Source organism: Nicotiana sylvestris, chromosome 5 (genome assembly GCF_000393655.2).
Source record: "Nicotiana sylvestris chromosome 5, ASM39365v2, whole genome shotgun sequence".
NCBI lineage: Eukaryota > Viridiplantae > Streptophyta > Magnoliopsida > Solanales > Solanaceae > Nicotiana > Nicotiana sylvestris.
The window spans coordinates 141,026,321-141,040,590 of NC_091061.1; the positions used below are offsets into that span (position 1 = coordinate 141,026,321).

At 33.9% G+C, this 14,270-nt stretch overlaps 1 protein-coding gene and 1 long non-coding RNA gene across 2 annotated transcripts; both read left to right on the forward strand.

Moving 5' to 3' along the window:
* The first annotated feature begins 1,869 nt into the window (after window positions 1-1,869).
* On the forward strand, window positions 1,870-3,405 carry LOC138869408 (uncharacterized). Its single transcript, XM_070147023.1, has 2 exons — window positions 1,870-2,143; window positions 2,576-3,405. Exons 1-2 carry the CDS (start codon window positions 1,870-1,872, stop codon window positions 3,403-3,405), a joined length of 1,104 nt encoding a protein of 367 aa, XP_070003124.1.
* Window positions 3,406-5,982: 2,577 nt separating this feature from the next.
* On the forward strand, window positions 5,983-7,741 carry LOC104227048 (uncharacterized). Its single transcript, XR_710995.2, has 3 exons — window positions 5,983-6,131; window positions 6,240-6,431; window positions 7,299-7,741. It is a non-coding gene; the product is annotated as an uncharacterized lncRNA (long non-coding RNA).
* The last annotated feature ends 6,529 nt before the right edge of the window (window positions 7,742-14,270 follow it).

Genomic DNA, 14,270 nt, shown 5'->3' on the forward strand with positions numbered 1-14,270 from the left:
TACAACCTCTACAACATGCAGGTCGCGCTCGAAATAACAAAATTGCTATGAATATTGAATTACGTTCAGACTATATGCCATTAAAAAGGGTTCCAAATTGTAAATTTTGCTTTGCGAAAAGATTTGAATATGAATCTCCTGGATTTTGTTGTGGCACTGGTACAGTTAAGATAATTTCACATCGAATGCCCACTAAGATACATGATCTATATTTTGAGAATAGTTAAAAATCCTAACACTTTCGAACATACATTAGAACATATAATAATACATTTGCATTTACATCACTTGGTATAAACTATGATACAGACTTAGCGCGAAGGAATCATGGTATCTATACTTTTAGAGTTCAATGACGAATGTATCACCTAATAGATGATTTGTATCCCAGAGAAAAAAAACCAAAAAATCTACAGTTGTACTTTTAAGACGACAACAATGAGTTAGCAAATAGAATGGCATGCTCTAATAAAGTTAATGAATCTATAGTGAGGGAACTAATGGATATGTTGACAGTTAACCCGTACTCCTTTTTTATCCGATCTTTGATAGATATTCCTGACCTACAAAACTTTCATATTGGACTGAAATGTGATCCTGGCTTAGATCAACGAATATTTAATTTGCCAACTTCCTCAGAAATTGTTGCATATGAGTTGAGGACAATGACAATAGTATAAACCATGCACCACATATTCAAATTTACACTCACACCAATAGCACACAAATAGTGAACTATTATTACGGATATTTTGACGCCTTGCAGTATCCTTTGTTGTTTTCATATGGACAGAATGGGTGGCATTGTGGTATTAAGAAAATTCCTAAACAAAAAAATATTCATGGAAGTTATGAATGTCAACAGTTGTCGAGCATACAAAATCTTTGCTCTCTTGATTCATATCTTCAAATGGAAGCTCAAACTTTAGAAAAAGGAAAGAAAAAAAGAGATGCAGTTTTTGCACGTGAATATTACTGTTATAAACTTCAAATAAGAAATGATGACGAGGATGAGTTGCTACATACTGGTAGGCTATTTCAGCAATATTCAGTTGACGAATATATAAAAATTGAAACCCAAAGACTTGATTTTGCTTCGTTCAATCAAGATTTATGTATAGTGGATATATTGCAAGGACTTCTAGATATTTTAAGACTTGGAGAACGAGATTCTTCTAACATTGGTAAGCAAAAATTTCCTTTCAGCTTCTTTTATAGGTGGACCTAGAGATATGCGACAACGATATATGGATGCTATTGCATTAGTACAACGTTTCGGCAAACCAGATTTGTTTATAACTATGACCTGTAATCCGACTTGGCCGGAAATAAAAGAACATTTGTGGACAATTGATGAAGCACAAAATAGACCTGATTTAATTAGTCGAGTATTCAGAGCTAAAGTTGAAGAACTGAAAACAGATATAAGCAAGAGAAATATCTTTGGAAAAGTTGCTGCTTATATGTATACTGTTGAATTCCAAAAACGAGGTTTACCACATGCTCATTTCCTTATAATATTAGCTAACGAATATAAGTTATTGACATCAGAGGCTTATGATGAAATTATTAGTGCTGAATTACCAGATGCTAATTTGGATAAAAAAATTACGTTTGATTGTTCTCAAACATATGATGCACGGTTCATGCGGTAATCTGAATCCGACAAATTCGTATATGAAAAAAAATGGGCTTTGTAAGTTTAATTATCCAAAAAAATTTGCTGAACAAACATCAAAAGGAAGTGATTCTTATCCCATCTATAAAAGACGAAACACATGAGAAGTTGTGAAAGTACGAGAGCTGTAAATAGATAACTCTTGGGTTGTTCCATACAATCCTTTTTTACTTGGTAAATTCAACTGTCATATGGACGTTGAGGTTTGCTCTAACATAAAGGTTGTTAAATATCTTTACAAATATATTTATAAAGGACATGACAAAATTGCATTTTACGTACATGATAATGATACAAACAAAGAAATAGATGAAATAAAGGAGTATCAATCTGCTAGATGGGTATCACCACCTAAAGCTGATTGGCGTTTATTTAGTTTCTCTATTAGTGAGATGTATCCAAGCGTTTATCATCTTCAATTACATCTTAAAGGGCAACAACTTGTTTCTTTTAAAGGCAAGACAAGTATTAACTCAATCATTAATAATCTAATGATTAAGAAAACAATGTTGACAGAATTTTTTCAGATGAACAGAACTAACAAAGATGCCGTAAAACTTAACTTATTATACAAAGAATTTCCGAAACACTTTGTATGGTCAACAACAGACAAAACATGGACACTGCGACAACAACGTTGCGCTGTTGGTCGTATCGTAACATGTCACCCAACTGAAGGAGAATGATATTATCTCAGACTACTGTTGCTAAATGTGAGAGGACTGAAATCATATGCAAATCTTCGAACTATAAATGGGGAACGTTATAATACTTTTAGAGAATTCGTAGAAAAAAGGGGACTGTTACACTGTGATAACAGTTTAATTGCTTGCATGTCAGGGGCAGCAAGCTACTAAAAGCCATATAGTTTAAGGCGTTTATTTTCTACATTATTAGTGTGTTGTAATCCAGCTAATCCAAAAGAAATATGGAAACAATTTGAAGAGCAATGTCAGAAGATTACAAAGTGTTACCTAATGTTGAAAAAAAAAGATATCCAATATCAAGTTTTAAATCAGATCAATGATATTTTACACTCTATGGGTCATAATGTAAATGAATATGAGCTTATCCCAGAAATCGTTCAACTATCTATACTGGAAAAAGAAGCGAAGGAGATATTCTTTGAAAGAACCATCAGGGTTGGTGAAGAAGATATACTGTTACACAAAAAACTGAACACAAAACAATTGAAAGCATACAATGTGATTATTGACCAAGTATTTTCCAAGAAACCAGGAGCTTTCTTTATCGATGATCCAGGAGGGACTGGAAAAACTTTCTTATATCATGCTTTATTAGCGACTATTCATAGTAAAGGGTACATAGCTCTAGCAATTGCTACTTCTAGCATTGCTGCTTCAATTCTTCCAGGTGGGCGAACTGCACATTCACGTTTAAAAATACATATAGACATTGATGAAAATTTCAGCTGTAACATTAGCAAACAAAGCTCAACTGCAAGTCTGATTCGTGATGCAAAATTAATTGTATGGGATGAAGTATCTATGGCTAAAAAAAGAATGCTTGATATTTTTGACTTGCTCTTAAAAGATCTTATGGATACAAATATTCTATTTGGGGGAAAGTTGTTATTTTTGGAGGTGACTTTAGACAAACTCTTCCAGTTGTTCGAAACAGGAATAAAGAAGATTTTATTAGTGAAAGTTTACTATATTCTACCATTTGGGACGAACTTGAAAAATTGCAATTATCTGAAAATATGAGGGCAAAAACAGATCATGTTTTTTGTGATTACTTGATAAGAATTGGAAATGGACAAGAGAGGATAAACTTTAATAACAAAATTGAACTTCCAGATTCTATGATTATTTCTTTTACAACTGAAGAAGAATCTCTAAACCATTTATTCGCTATGACATTCTCAAATTTACACACATCCTCCTCTAATTCTTTTTTTGCAGATTCTCGCGTTGTTCTAACGACAAAGAATGATTTTGTAAATGAAATCAATGATATTCTTATAGCAAAATTTCCAGAAAAAGCTACTATATTTATTGGTATTGACGAAACCATTGAGCCTAATAATCAAAGTCAATTTGAAGACCTATTACACACTTTGAATCCTGCTGGTTTACCTCCTTACAAATTAACTTTGAAAGAGAACTTCCCCATTATATTGTTGTGCAATTTGAATCCGTATGAAGGTTTATGCAATGGTACACGGTTGATATGTTGCGATATTAAGACACATGTTATCAGTGCTAAGATCGCGACAGGCGATTTTAAAAATAAGCACGTATTTATCCCAAGAATACCATTATTATCTTCACAAGATGAAAGATTACCAGTTCAATTTAAAAGAACACAGTTCCCAGTAAGATTATGCTATGCTATGACTATAAATAAGGCGCAAGGTCAGACTCTGGATTTCGTCGGAATATATTTGTGAGAACCTATTTTTTCACACGGTCAACTTTATGTTGCCTTATCGAGAGCAAAAAGTTCAAATTGCGTCAAAGTGCTGATCCGACCGTCCACGCTAGCCAACCGTGATGACCATTCTACATATAATATCGTTTATGACGAAATTATCCAAAGAGCATCCTTGTAAGTCTTCTGCTACCCCAAAATACAATAATTTTTCTGTTTTATTTTGTCCTTTTACTAACGTACATTTTGTTGCATTTTTTATACGCTTAGCAGTACTCACATCTATTTTTTTTCTTTTTGGTCAAATAGGCGATGAGATTAAGAGTGGGCTTCTACTTACCTCGAGCTCCGAAAGAAGGTCAGTAATGAAAGTTCACAATCATAAATTTATATTACTACTTATAAGATCTCATTTGATCAGATATGATTGATCCACTTATTTTACCACGAAATTGATTTTAACAAAATCAGTAATTGGGTTTATACGGGTAAAACAAAAAAAACATCTTGTGGAGTTTAAATTGGAGATGATGTGTTAAGTTTGGCGGTGGAACCTCATGTTGATCATTCATTAGTAATGGCTCTTGTGACTGTTTATGGCTTGATACAACAAAGATCATTTGGGAATCTTTGCTCTATATTACTAATTTATACTATAAATTTATGGTTAAGTATGCTATTATAAGTTTAAAGCACTCGCTAACTATTGTTCTGGTCCACTTATGGCAGGAAATATCAGTTATTTTTTGACAAGGACATGCTACTTTGTTCAGTGATTATGGATTCAACCTATTTTGATTCTAATATTTTCTATTTCTTCAAGTTGATCTTGGTTCTACAATTAAGGTATTGTATCAAGAGTTTCACTTATTTATACTGGATGTAAGCTATATACTTAATTCTCCAGTAGCTGGTCTATGTCTAGAACCAATGCATTAGTAATAATAAGATGATGTCACTGTGAGATGGAAGAATATGTATGGTATTATCCAATAGCATCGTCTCTGATTTACCTTTTCATTGTAGCTTCTTTTGGATATGCACATATAAACATAGAGGGAAATTCGAAAGGCTGAGCAAGATGATATTTGTTGTCATTGTTTTGTAAACCAGCTTATGGCTGTTTTGAATTCTAAAATATTTGATTGCTCATTGTGATCATCGCAAATATACATTTCTATAAGTTGTTGTGCTTCTGCTAAAAATGATATTGCATTTCTTGGTGTATATGTACTATAGAAAAGACATATTATATGGTATTGAAACAAAAAAATCCTAAATAGAGTGGAATGGATATAGAGCATTCATATCATTAACCCTCATTAGTTTGGTATTGAGTCATCTTTGAGTGACTGACTAATTATCTTTTCTAGAATGTAAAAATAGCTTGGTGCTTTGTAGTGCTTCAAAGAATGTACTTTATCCAATTTCAGATGTTGAGTTGTCAAATAATAGACAAGAGAATTCTTTTGTCTTGCCTCCCTTTTTTCTTTAGGTTTCTTGGTGCTTTTGCCATGCTCAGTCTGTCATTCGGCCACAACTTACAACTTGCATCTAGTTTGTTATGGATGATAGGTGGTAGTGTTGCGCAGGCAATAGCAGATGTTACTATTGATGCCTGTGTCACAGAGAACAGTATAAGCCATCTTTCTCTTGCCAGTGACATGCAAAGCTTGTGTGGAGTGAGTTCTTCAATCGGGCAACTGATTTGGTACACTATCAGTAGATTTTTGGTTCATTTAATTCCATCTAAGGTTTAGTATCGCTGGCTTAATTCAATCATTATCAATGGAATATTGTGCTAGAGTTTCGATGTGTCAGCTTAGTATCATTAAATTTATAGTTGAGGGTATTGTTGACTTTATACTTATATGTGCCTTCCAGTGGCAATAGAACAACCACGTCTATTTGGTTTTTATCTGGTTCTAGGATTATTCTTCATTTTCCTTTCTCTTTAGCTTCTTCATCTCTCTTTCACCATCTGGGAAGACGCTTCAGCAATTGGGTTTTAGATCAGATCTTCTTCTATTTGATTCCTGATTATTTTTCTACTTTTAAGGTAACCAAATTTCTCATCATGTTCTCCAATCCGGATAGGATTTTCACCGCTGAAAATTTGTTGAGAATTATTTAAGATTTTTGATTTATTCTGTTTACCTATGTCTAGGGAGTACCATATGGAAAGAGGTTAAGAGATGCACGAGAAGATTCTAGGTGGTATCTGCTTATGCCTTTTATATTACTAGAAGCTCCATTGTCAGGATTCGAAGGTGAACATGAAGTTTGTGGAGGGTTTTGAAAGGAGAGTAATACTAATGATAAGGGGAGGGGATGATGTTATCAGTATGATGTTAAGATTGTAAGCATTTCACTTGCTTGATTTTACCAGATATGCCTGCAATGTAGTAAATTTTTTCTACTTTTCTACTTGAATTTTATTCTCTGTTGGTTACTTGGTGCTACTCTTAAATTTTTTCTCTGCCTCATATGTTCTTGAATTGGGACCAAAACTTTATTGTCCTTAGTGAGATAGCTTATTGCATTGCTTGTAAATTCAATATGTTAGGCCAAAGCTTGGTACAAACGCTTTTATTTAGCAAAGAAGATGACAATATCATCTAAATTCAAATACCTGTTTTCGGTTTTTACACCAACTATTAGCTTCTCAAATGTTAACTTTTCTGAAGTGCTAAGAACATATTTAGTAACACCTGTTTAGACAGGACTCCTCAAACTACTAAATTCAAAATAGAAATTCCGACCCTTTGTGACATTGTTCTTTATCAGTGATGTGGGAAGAGTGTGCCTACACCATTTAAAGTTTTAAGTGGCAGATAATCTTCTTTAGATAACCCAATTCACCAACCAAAATTACTTTGTCAAATTTCATGCAGTTACAAAAGTAATTTTGTACAATAATGATCTTGTAAAAGCTTATTTCAATGATAACAAAGTAAATTAGGCAAAAAGAATATCTTGCAAAAATGCTCATGAAGCAATTCTAGCAATAGGAGGACTTCAGATAAATGAAAGTGGATAGAAATTTCCTAATGGCTTATTATATGATTATAATGTATGTTGGTATTTTTTGAATATCTATCGTAGTGACTGAAAACTGCATCTTCTATGTTCAATCTCTTGTACATTGCTTCATTGAACCTAAAATATCGCATTTTTAAGTAGGCTTCAGATTCCTGGTTTTCTCAGATATTTTACTATTTTGCAGTTTTCCCCACTCAGTTGAAATGATCTGTAGGGACAATAGCTCCCCTGATGAAATTTACAGCTAAATCTGCAGTCAAGAGTTTCCGCGATGCGAATAGTGTCAAATGATAGTTTAGTAGTGGACAGTTCAGCACTAGAGCCATCTTATCTCATATTGCCATTGTCGAAGAATCTGAGGACACTTCACCTTCAACTGAAATTATAGTGAGCGAGGATTGTTTGGAGAATGCTGGTCACCTTCTAACTATTGAAGTTGACAAAATTCAATCTTTGTCACATGCAGAACTATCACAAGGTTGCATATGCCTAAACAGTGAAGGTGTTAATTATGCGCTCAGTTATATGTAGACCCATTCAGGAAGATATATTTGTCAATGATAAAAAGCTTTTTCCCGACTACGTGATTGTAATTACATATATATTAAGAACTGTTATTTTTTACTATACTTACAACTGCAAGTTTGCTGACTGATCTCTGATTGTACCCTGCCACTGTAACGAAACCCAAAAGTATGTCCATACATCGTGTCTTTCATAACTGGACATCAACCAAGGTGAATTGTCTTTAGTACTAACACAGTTACTCTTAAAAAAATTACTATCAAGACCGAAAATGAAAAAAACATATCCACTCAATGTCTGACAAGATAACAATATATAATAAAATATAATATTGTTCACGCCCCACTAGTAAATACACAAATTACACTTGCAGTGTACCCAAAAAATATTATAATGTTAGTATTTAATATTTTGTCCTACTTGTCACTCTCATAGATTGCAAGTAGCAACTTAACAAAAGTGAAGTAAATCGGATCAACGTTTGAGAGTTAGTCCTAATTATGTGATAAATATGTATCTTAAATACACAAATTACACTTGCAGTGTACCCAAAAAATATTATAATGTTAGTATTTAATATTTTGTCCTACTTGTCACTCTCATAGATTGCAAGTAGCAACTTAACGAAAGTGAAGCAAATCGGATCAACGTTAGAGAGTTAGTCCTAATTATGTGATAAATATGTATCTTAATATATTTCTGCAAAATACAACAAATGTAATCAGTATGCAAATATTTTTTAATTTAATTTTCTTATCCTGCAAATCCGTCATCAACATAATAGGATATACAGGGGCGGCTGAAGCCTAAAGCAGCTAAAGCAAGTGCTTTTTGGGTCCCCAAATTTTCATATTAATATAGTATAATTTTTATAAAAATTATTATAATTTAAATTGGTATTATGCGACATGATTAATTATTGTACAAAAGCTATATAAATTTTTAGAATAGTACAACATATATATTCACTATTTTTCTTCTTCTAATAAGCGATGAAATATCTTACAAGATAGTGTGTCCAGCCTAACTTTTAAATCATTGTCTCAAACATGTCGGAAAGTGAAGCTTGTTAGGATCTAAAAAATTAAAAATAAAGCTATTTGTTCAACATATAAGCTTAAAATTTTGAGTTTTTTGGGGTATGACTATTTAGTATAATATACTGACTGCAACTAGTATAGTTAGCAAAAGTTTACCATCAAAATATATATATATTAATGTTGTCAATAGACCGTAAAGAGGTCTGGCTTCTTTTTTTCCCTAAAAATATGGACAAAAATAATTTTCAACTTTGAATGTGCATATTGATATCCGTAGATTATGTGAAAAAAATATTGAGTTTAACGTTGATTCTTTTCTAAAGGCCTATATTGCTTATAGAATAATTTTAACAATTCATGTAATGGTTTAATTTTCTCAGTGAAAAGAAAAAAATTAAAATTGATAAAATCTTACCTAAAATAAAGAATAATCCAAGAGAGATTAAATAGATTAGTTGTATTATTAGTGAAAAATGAATTATTAATGATTTTGCATCTACAAAAGGTAGAATGATAATTTTTGAAGAAAAAAATAGTTTAAGGCATTTCATTATAGTTTGGCTTTAGGCCCCTGATGATAGGCTATAATTACGTATTTTAGTTGTTTATTACACTCTAATTTACTACACTTTAATTGAGTCTGAGCTTTGATCGCGAGTATTTTGCACTAATGGTGTGTCTTATACCTTGTAGGAGTGATTCCGAGCTATGTAAATGTTATGGAATGAATTCAAGTAATTTAGAGGTTTGAAGTCTGAGTAAAAGCCCAAAGAATTAAGTCAGGATCGTGTTCGGGGATCAACGGATGATAGTTAAGAACGAACGACGAATCGAGTAGGTATATTGCACACTGTCTAGTAAAATACATATAACTTTCCGCTCAGAATTTTATTTGGACTCCACAATATATGGTTAGAAAGCTAACTCAAAGGGATACAACTTTCATGTTTTATGTTTTTTCAAATTCCAAATCGAACAGGGTGAAAAGTGCGCATCAAGTGCATGGCCGCGCACTAGCCGCGCAAATGGGGCAGAACGCTGGTCAATATGTGCGGCCCATCTGCGGTTGATCCGCAGCCGCGCACGTCTATCCGAGAAAAGTGTAATTTTTCGCGTAGAAGAAGGTATAATTGTTTGAGCCCAACCCTACTTGGTATATATACATGAAAAAAATGGTATTTTGAGGACTTTTGACATAATTTAGAGAGGAGGCTAAGGAGACCGGGGATTCGACCTAAGGAGGCAAGAACACACTAGGAGCAAGGCGGAGAATTCTTCTACGAGTTTTTCACTTCCTTCTTCCTATTTTCATTATTGGTTATGAATTCTAGTAGTGTAGTTATGCATACTATTATAAATAACTAATTTATTATCTAGGATTTTGATGGAACCTATTGGAGGATGATTTTCCTGTTACGTTAATATAGATTTGCCGTAGTATTTTCTCTATTTGTTCAACTACGTTATTACTGTGGTTGGTTGAAGAGCTCTCAATTGATTGTGCCTATTTAGTGTGTATTACTCGGAAGAGAGTGCATATTTAGATAGTTGTTGACCAACATCACTTCTAACGTATATGAGGGATCAATACGGAGGGTTTAAAGGTAGGATTAGGGATAATGAAACCTTGGGTGCGATCCGAGTGAGCCGTACTTAATGCCAGCTAGCGTAATTCGGGATAAAATGTCTAGTAAATTGTGGTAATTACTCGGGAGAGAGTTACGACAGTCAGAGCGCTCATAATCGGTAGAGAATACTTAGGCGAATTTATAGAAAATGTAGCGGGAAGGATTCCGACAATAGGGAAAATCATAACTCTAGACCTCCTTAATCTTGTCTCTAACTCTTAGTATCTTTAGTTGTTAATTTACTATTTTAATTTGTTAGTTAATTAGATACAAGAACCTTAATATTTATAACTTAGGAATTGTTCGAGCTTGTCTTCTTAGCAATATTAAACAGTTAAGCTAAGCTTTAGTTCTCTGTAGGATTCGACTCCGGACTTGTAAACCGGATTATATTTGCAACGACCTCTTAGTTTTTTTTATAAGGCATAGTTGGGCGTGATCAAATTTTGGCGTTGTTGCCGGGAACTTAACGGTATAGTTGTAGTTGTATATATTGCTAGGTTTCGAGTTTGAACTTTTATTTGTTTTGTTTTGTTTTTTGTATTTTTTTATTTTATTATAACCGTTGATTTGGGAAACATGATATCTTGGAATTATGGGAATTTAGGTGTAGGTAATTCTACTATTAATCCTCATAAATTTTGTAAAGAAAACCACCTGTATTAAAATTATTAAAATATTCTCGACAGCGAGTTATGTGCACCAAATCAATCTTATTTGTGGAATGTATGTGATGTGTGTGGTGGTAAAAATGGTCACTTTTATGGTTGTGCTTATATTTCTTATCTTCCCCCAACCCCTTACTATAATGGTTCTTCTTTTTTCATGTGAAGTTAATAGGAACAAAGAACCCAGGGATGATGAACTAAAAAAGATCGAGGATATGATAAAGTGCCTTGTGGAACAATATGATGGGATACAACTGTGGGTACTAAGGCAAGATGCAACTATTCGCAACTTGGAGACTCAAGTGAGTCAACTAGTTGAAGATTTTAATGATCAATCTGCCAATATTATGGATAGTAGCCAGGAGCAGTGTGCATTAGAGATGGAAATTGAGGTGCCAATGGAGGGGTCCAAAGTAGAACCCCAACACTCTAACCAGCTAGAATTTGAGGATGTCGATGTTGGAGAAGACGACCGCTCATCTAATATAAAATCAATGAGTAGATCTCACCTCCCCTTCCCCATACCATAGCTGGAAGGGATAGCATATCCATAGAAGAGAGAGTACAGAGTCAACCAGGGACGTTGAAGATACAAATTTAGTTGACTCAGTGTGACCGGTGTGGAAGAGGTCTTGAAGTTCATGTATTTGAGCGCGTTGGACCTCATTCCAAACACTTCTTTACATTATGTTCAGATGGTGAAATGGAAATTGATCTGCATGAGCCAATGCAAAAATTAAAGGAAGAGGTAGATGAGCCCTATATTTTGAAATTCTCAACACCGTCTAAGCAAAATGACACTCCTCGGTTGAAAGCCAAAAAACTCATAAAGTATCATTTAATTTTTGGCTCGCAATAATTTATATCGCCCCAAGAGCATGATTACAGAGCAGAATCAAAACTTGGGGTCCAATTCATAAGTTCAAAGTGGAGGCAGGAAATGATTCGCATCGTGCTGCGACGTTAAATCAAGCGTTTGCTGGGAGGCAACCCAGCTTTACTACTTTCTTTTATTTTTTTATTTTTTTTTAATTGTATTATTTTTGTAGTGTCTATGTTTGATTTTCTAGGAGCATGGAAAGCAAAGCTATTGGAAGGATGCAACAGCAAAGTAGATGGTTGGAACTAAGTATGAGGTACTCGCACGAAGGACCAAGCCTGGGAGAAGTCTGAGTATCCCATGATCAGCTAGTGCTTCGGCCTTTAGCCTACCGGGAAGTTTCTTTTTATCTTCTTATTAGTATGGTGTGCATTGGGGACAATGCAAATTTTAAGTGTGAGGTGAGAAGATTGTCTGGGTGACTTTCTATGCTATTTTAGTTGTGTTAGTTTAATTGAATAATTTTTTTTTTTAGAAAAACGAAGAAAAAAAGATTGGACTTTTCCCGAAGATAGATATTTAGAAAATTTTCTTGAGGGATTTAAGTCTAAAGAAAAAGACAAAAAGATTTTCTTTTTTTAGGTAGTGTAGCAATTACCCCTTGGTTTTTCTTTGTGCTGCGGTTCTTTTCCAAGGGTTTTGTTTGAACCGGGTGTAGTTAGTTTTATTTTTTTAGGAATATGAGTCATTGTGTTGTGTGTTTAATTGAAGCAATATCTCTTGACTTTGTTATGCCTTGAGAATAGTGAGTACTTTGGTTGTTACGCTTAGGCTTAGTTTTTGACTCTTGTATAAATACATTAAATTGTATGATCTCAACTTTGCTTAACTGCTTTGACTAGAGTGTCTTGATGAATCTAATCTTGAGTGAGTTATGTGTCGTGTGTGTGTGAGAGAGGTTTTGTGTTATTCTGTGCGTTGCATTTGATGTCTAGAACTTGCCCCGTGTGTTTGCAAAGCGAAATAGTAGTTTTGTTCAGTCTTGGAAGTGATATAGGCGTTTCTTTGTTGAACCAGATATGTATATTTTACCCGCCTAATTGTTATGTATTGTAGTTAACTCCTTTGAGCATGTAATCCTGTTTCTTTGGCAACCACATTACAAGCCTTACCCAATTGTTTGAATTAACCATCTATTTGAACATTTTAACCTCTTATGAGCACTTGAATAGTTATGAACATTGTAAAAGTTGTGTGGGGTAGTTGGTTTGGCTTTTGAGTTGAACTAATGAGATAAGGAGAAAGGTGCACTGTTTTGAAAAAGTAAGAGCCACTTGAATTGGAAAAGAAAAAGAAAAGAAGGAAAAAAATAGTTGTATTGTTGCGAAAAATATTCCTTGATAAGTGGTGGTTCTTGATGTAATTGTGCTTAAAGAAGTATGGAGTTAATATATATTGATGTGAAGGTAGAGTTATGGTTTGACATAAGTGTGGGGTTTTAAATGTTAAAGTGTATGTATTAAAGTGCTTAGGGAGGAGTAGTCACTCCTATATCTAAATGTATCCTGCTCGTTCCGCAGCCTACATTACAACCAAATAAAGTCCTACATGATCCTAGACTGAATGAGCTCGATTAGTAGAGTAGTACACTACGGGCAAGCCTATGGTGCATCTGTTGTGGCACATGAATGTTATTTCTGAGAGTGAGTGAATTCTTTCTATCTTGAGTTCCTAATTGTTCTTAACTTTTATATTGTGTGGAACTACTCTCTTTTGTTGTGTGAGGGCACTTAATTCATAAAGGAAATGTAATGTCAGTGACTTTTATGTTAGAGTAAGTGAGTGAGTTGTGAATAATGTGTGGTACTTGTGAGTCAAATCTTGAAGTGAAGATGTTACGCTTTTGTGCTTAGTCTATTTTAAGTATTCTTGGTGTGACGAGTTAGGAGGATTGTTTAAAAAGGTCGTGTCTATATAAAGTGTAGTTTAATTGCTCGAGGACGAGTAATGGTTTAAGTGTAAGGTGTTGATGATAGGCTATAATTACATATTTTAGTCGCTTATTACACTCTATTTTACTGCACTTTAATTGAGTTTGAGCTTTAATCGCTAGTGTTTTGCACTATGGTGTGTTTTATACCTTGCAGGAGTGATTTCGAGCTATGTAGATATTATGGAATAAATTCAAGTAATTTAGAGCTTTGAAGTCTGAGCAAAATCCCAAAGAATTAAGCTGGGATCGTGTTCGGGGATCAACGGATGATAGTTAAGAACGAACGATGAATCGAGTAGGTATATTACACACTGTCTAGTAAAATACATATAACTTTTCGCTCAGAACTTTATTTGGACTCCACAATATATGGTTGGAAAGCTAACTCAAAAGGATACAATTTTCATGTTTTACGTTTTTCCTAATTCCAAACAGAACATGGTGAAAAGTGTGTGTCAAATGCGCGGCCGCGCACTGGCCGT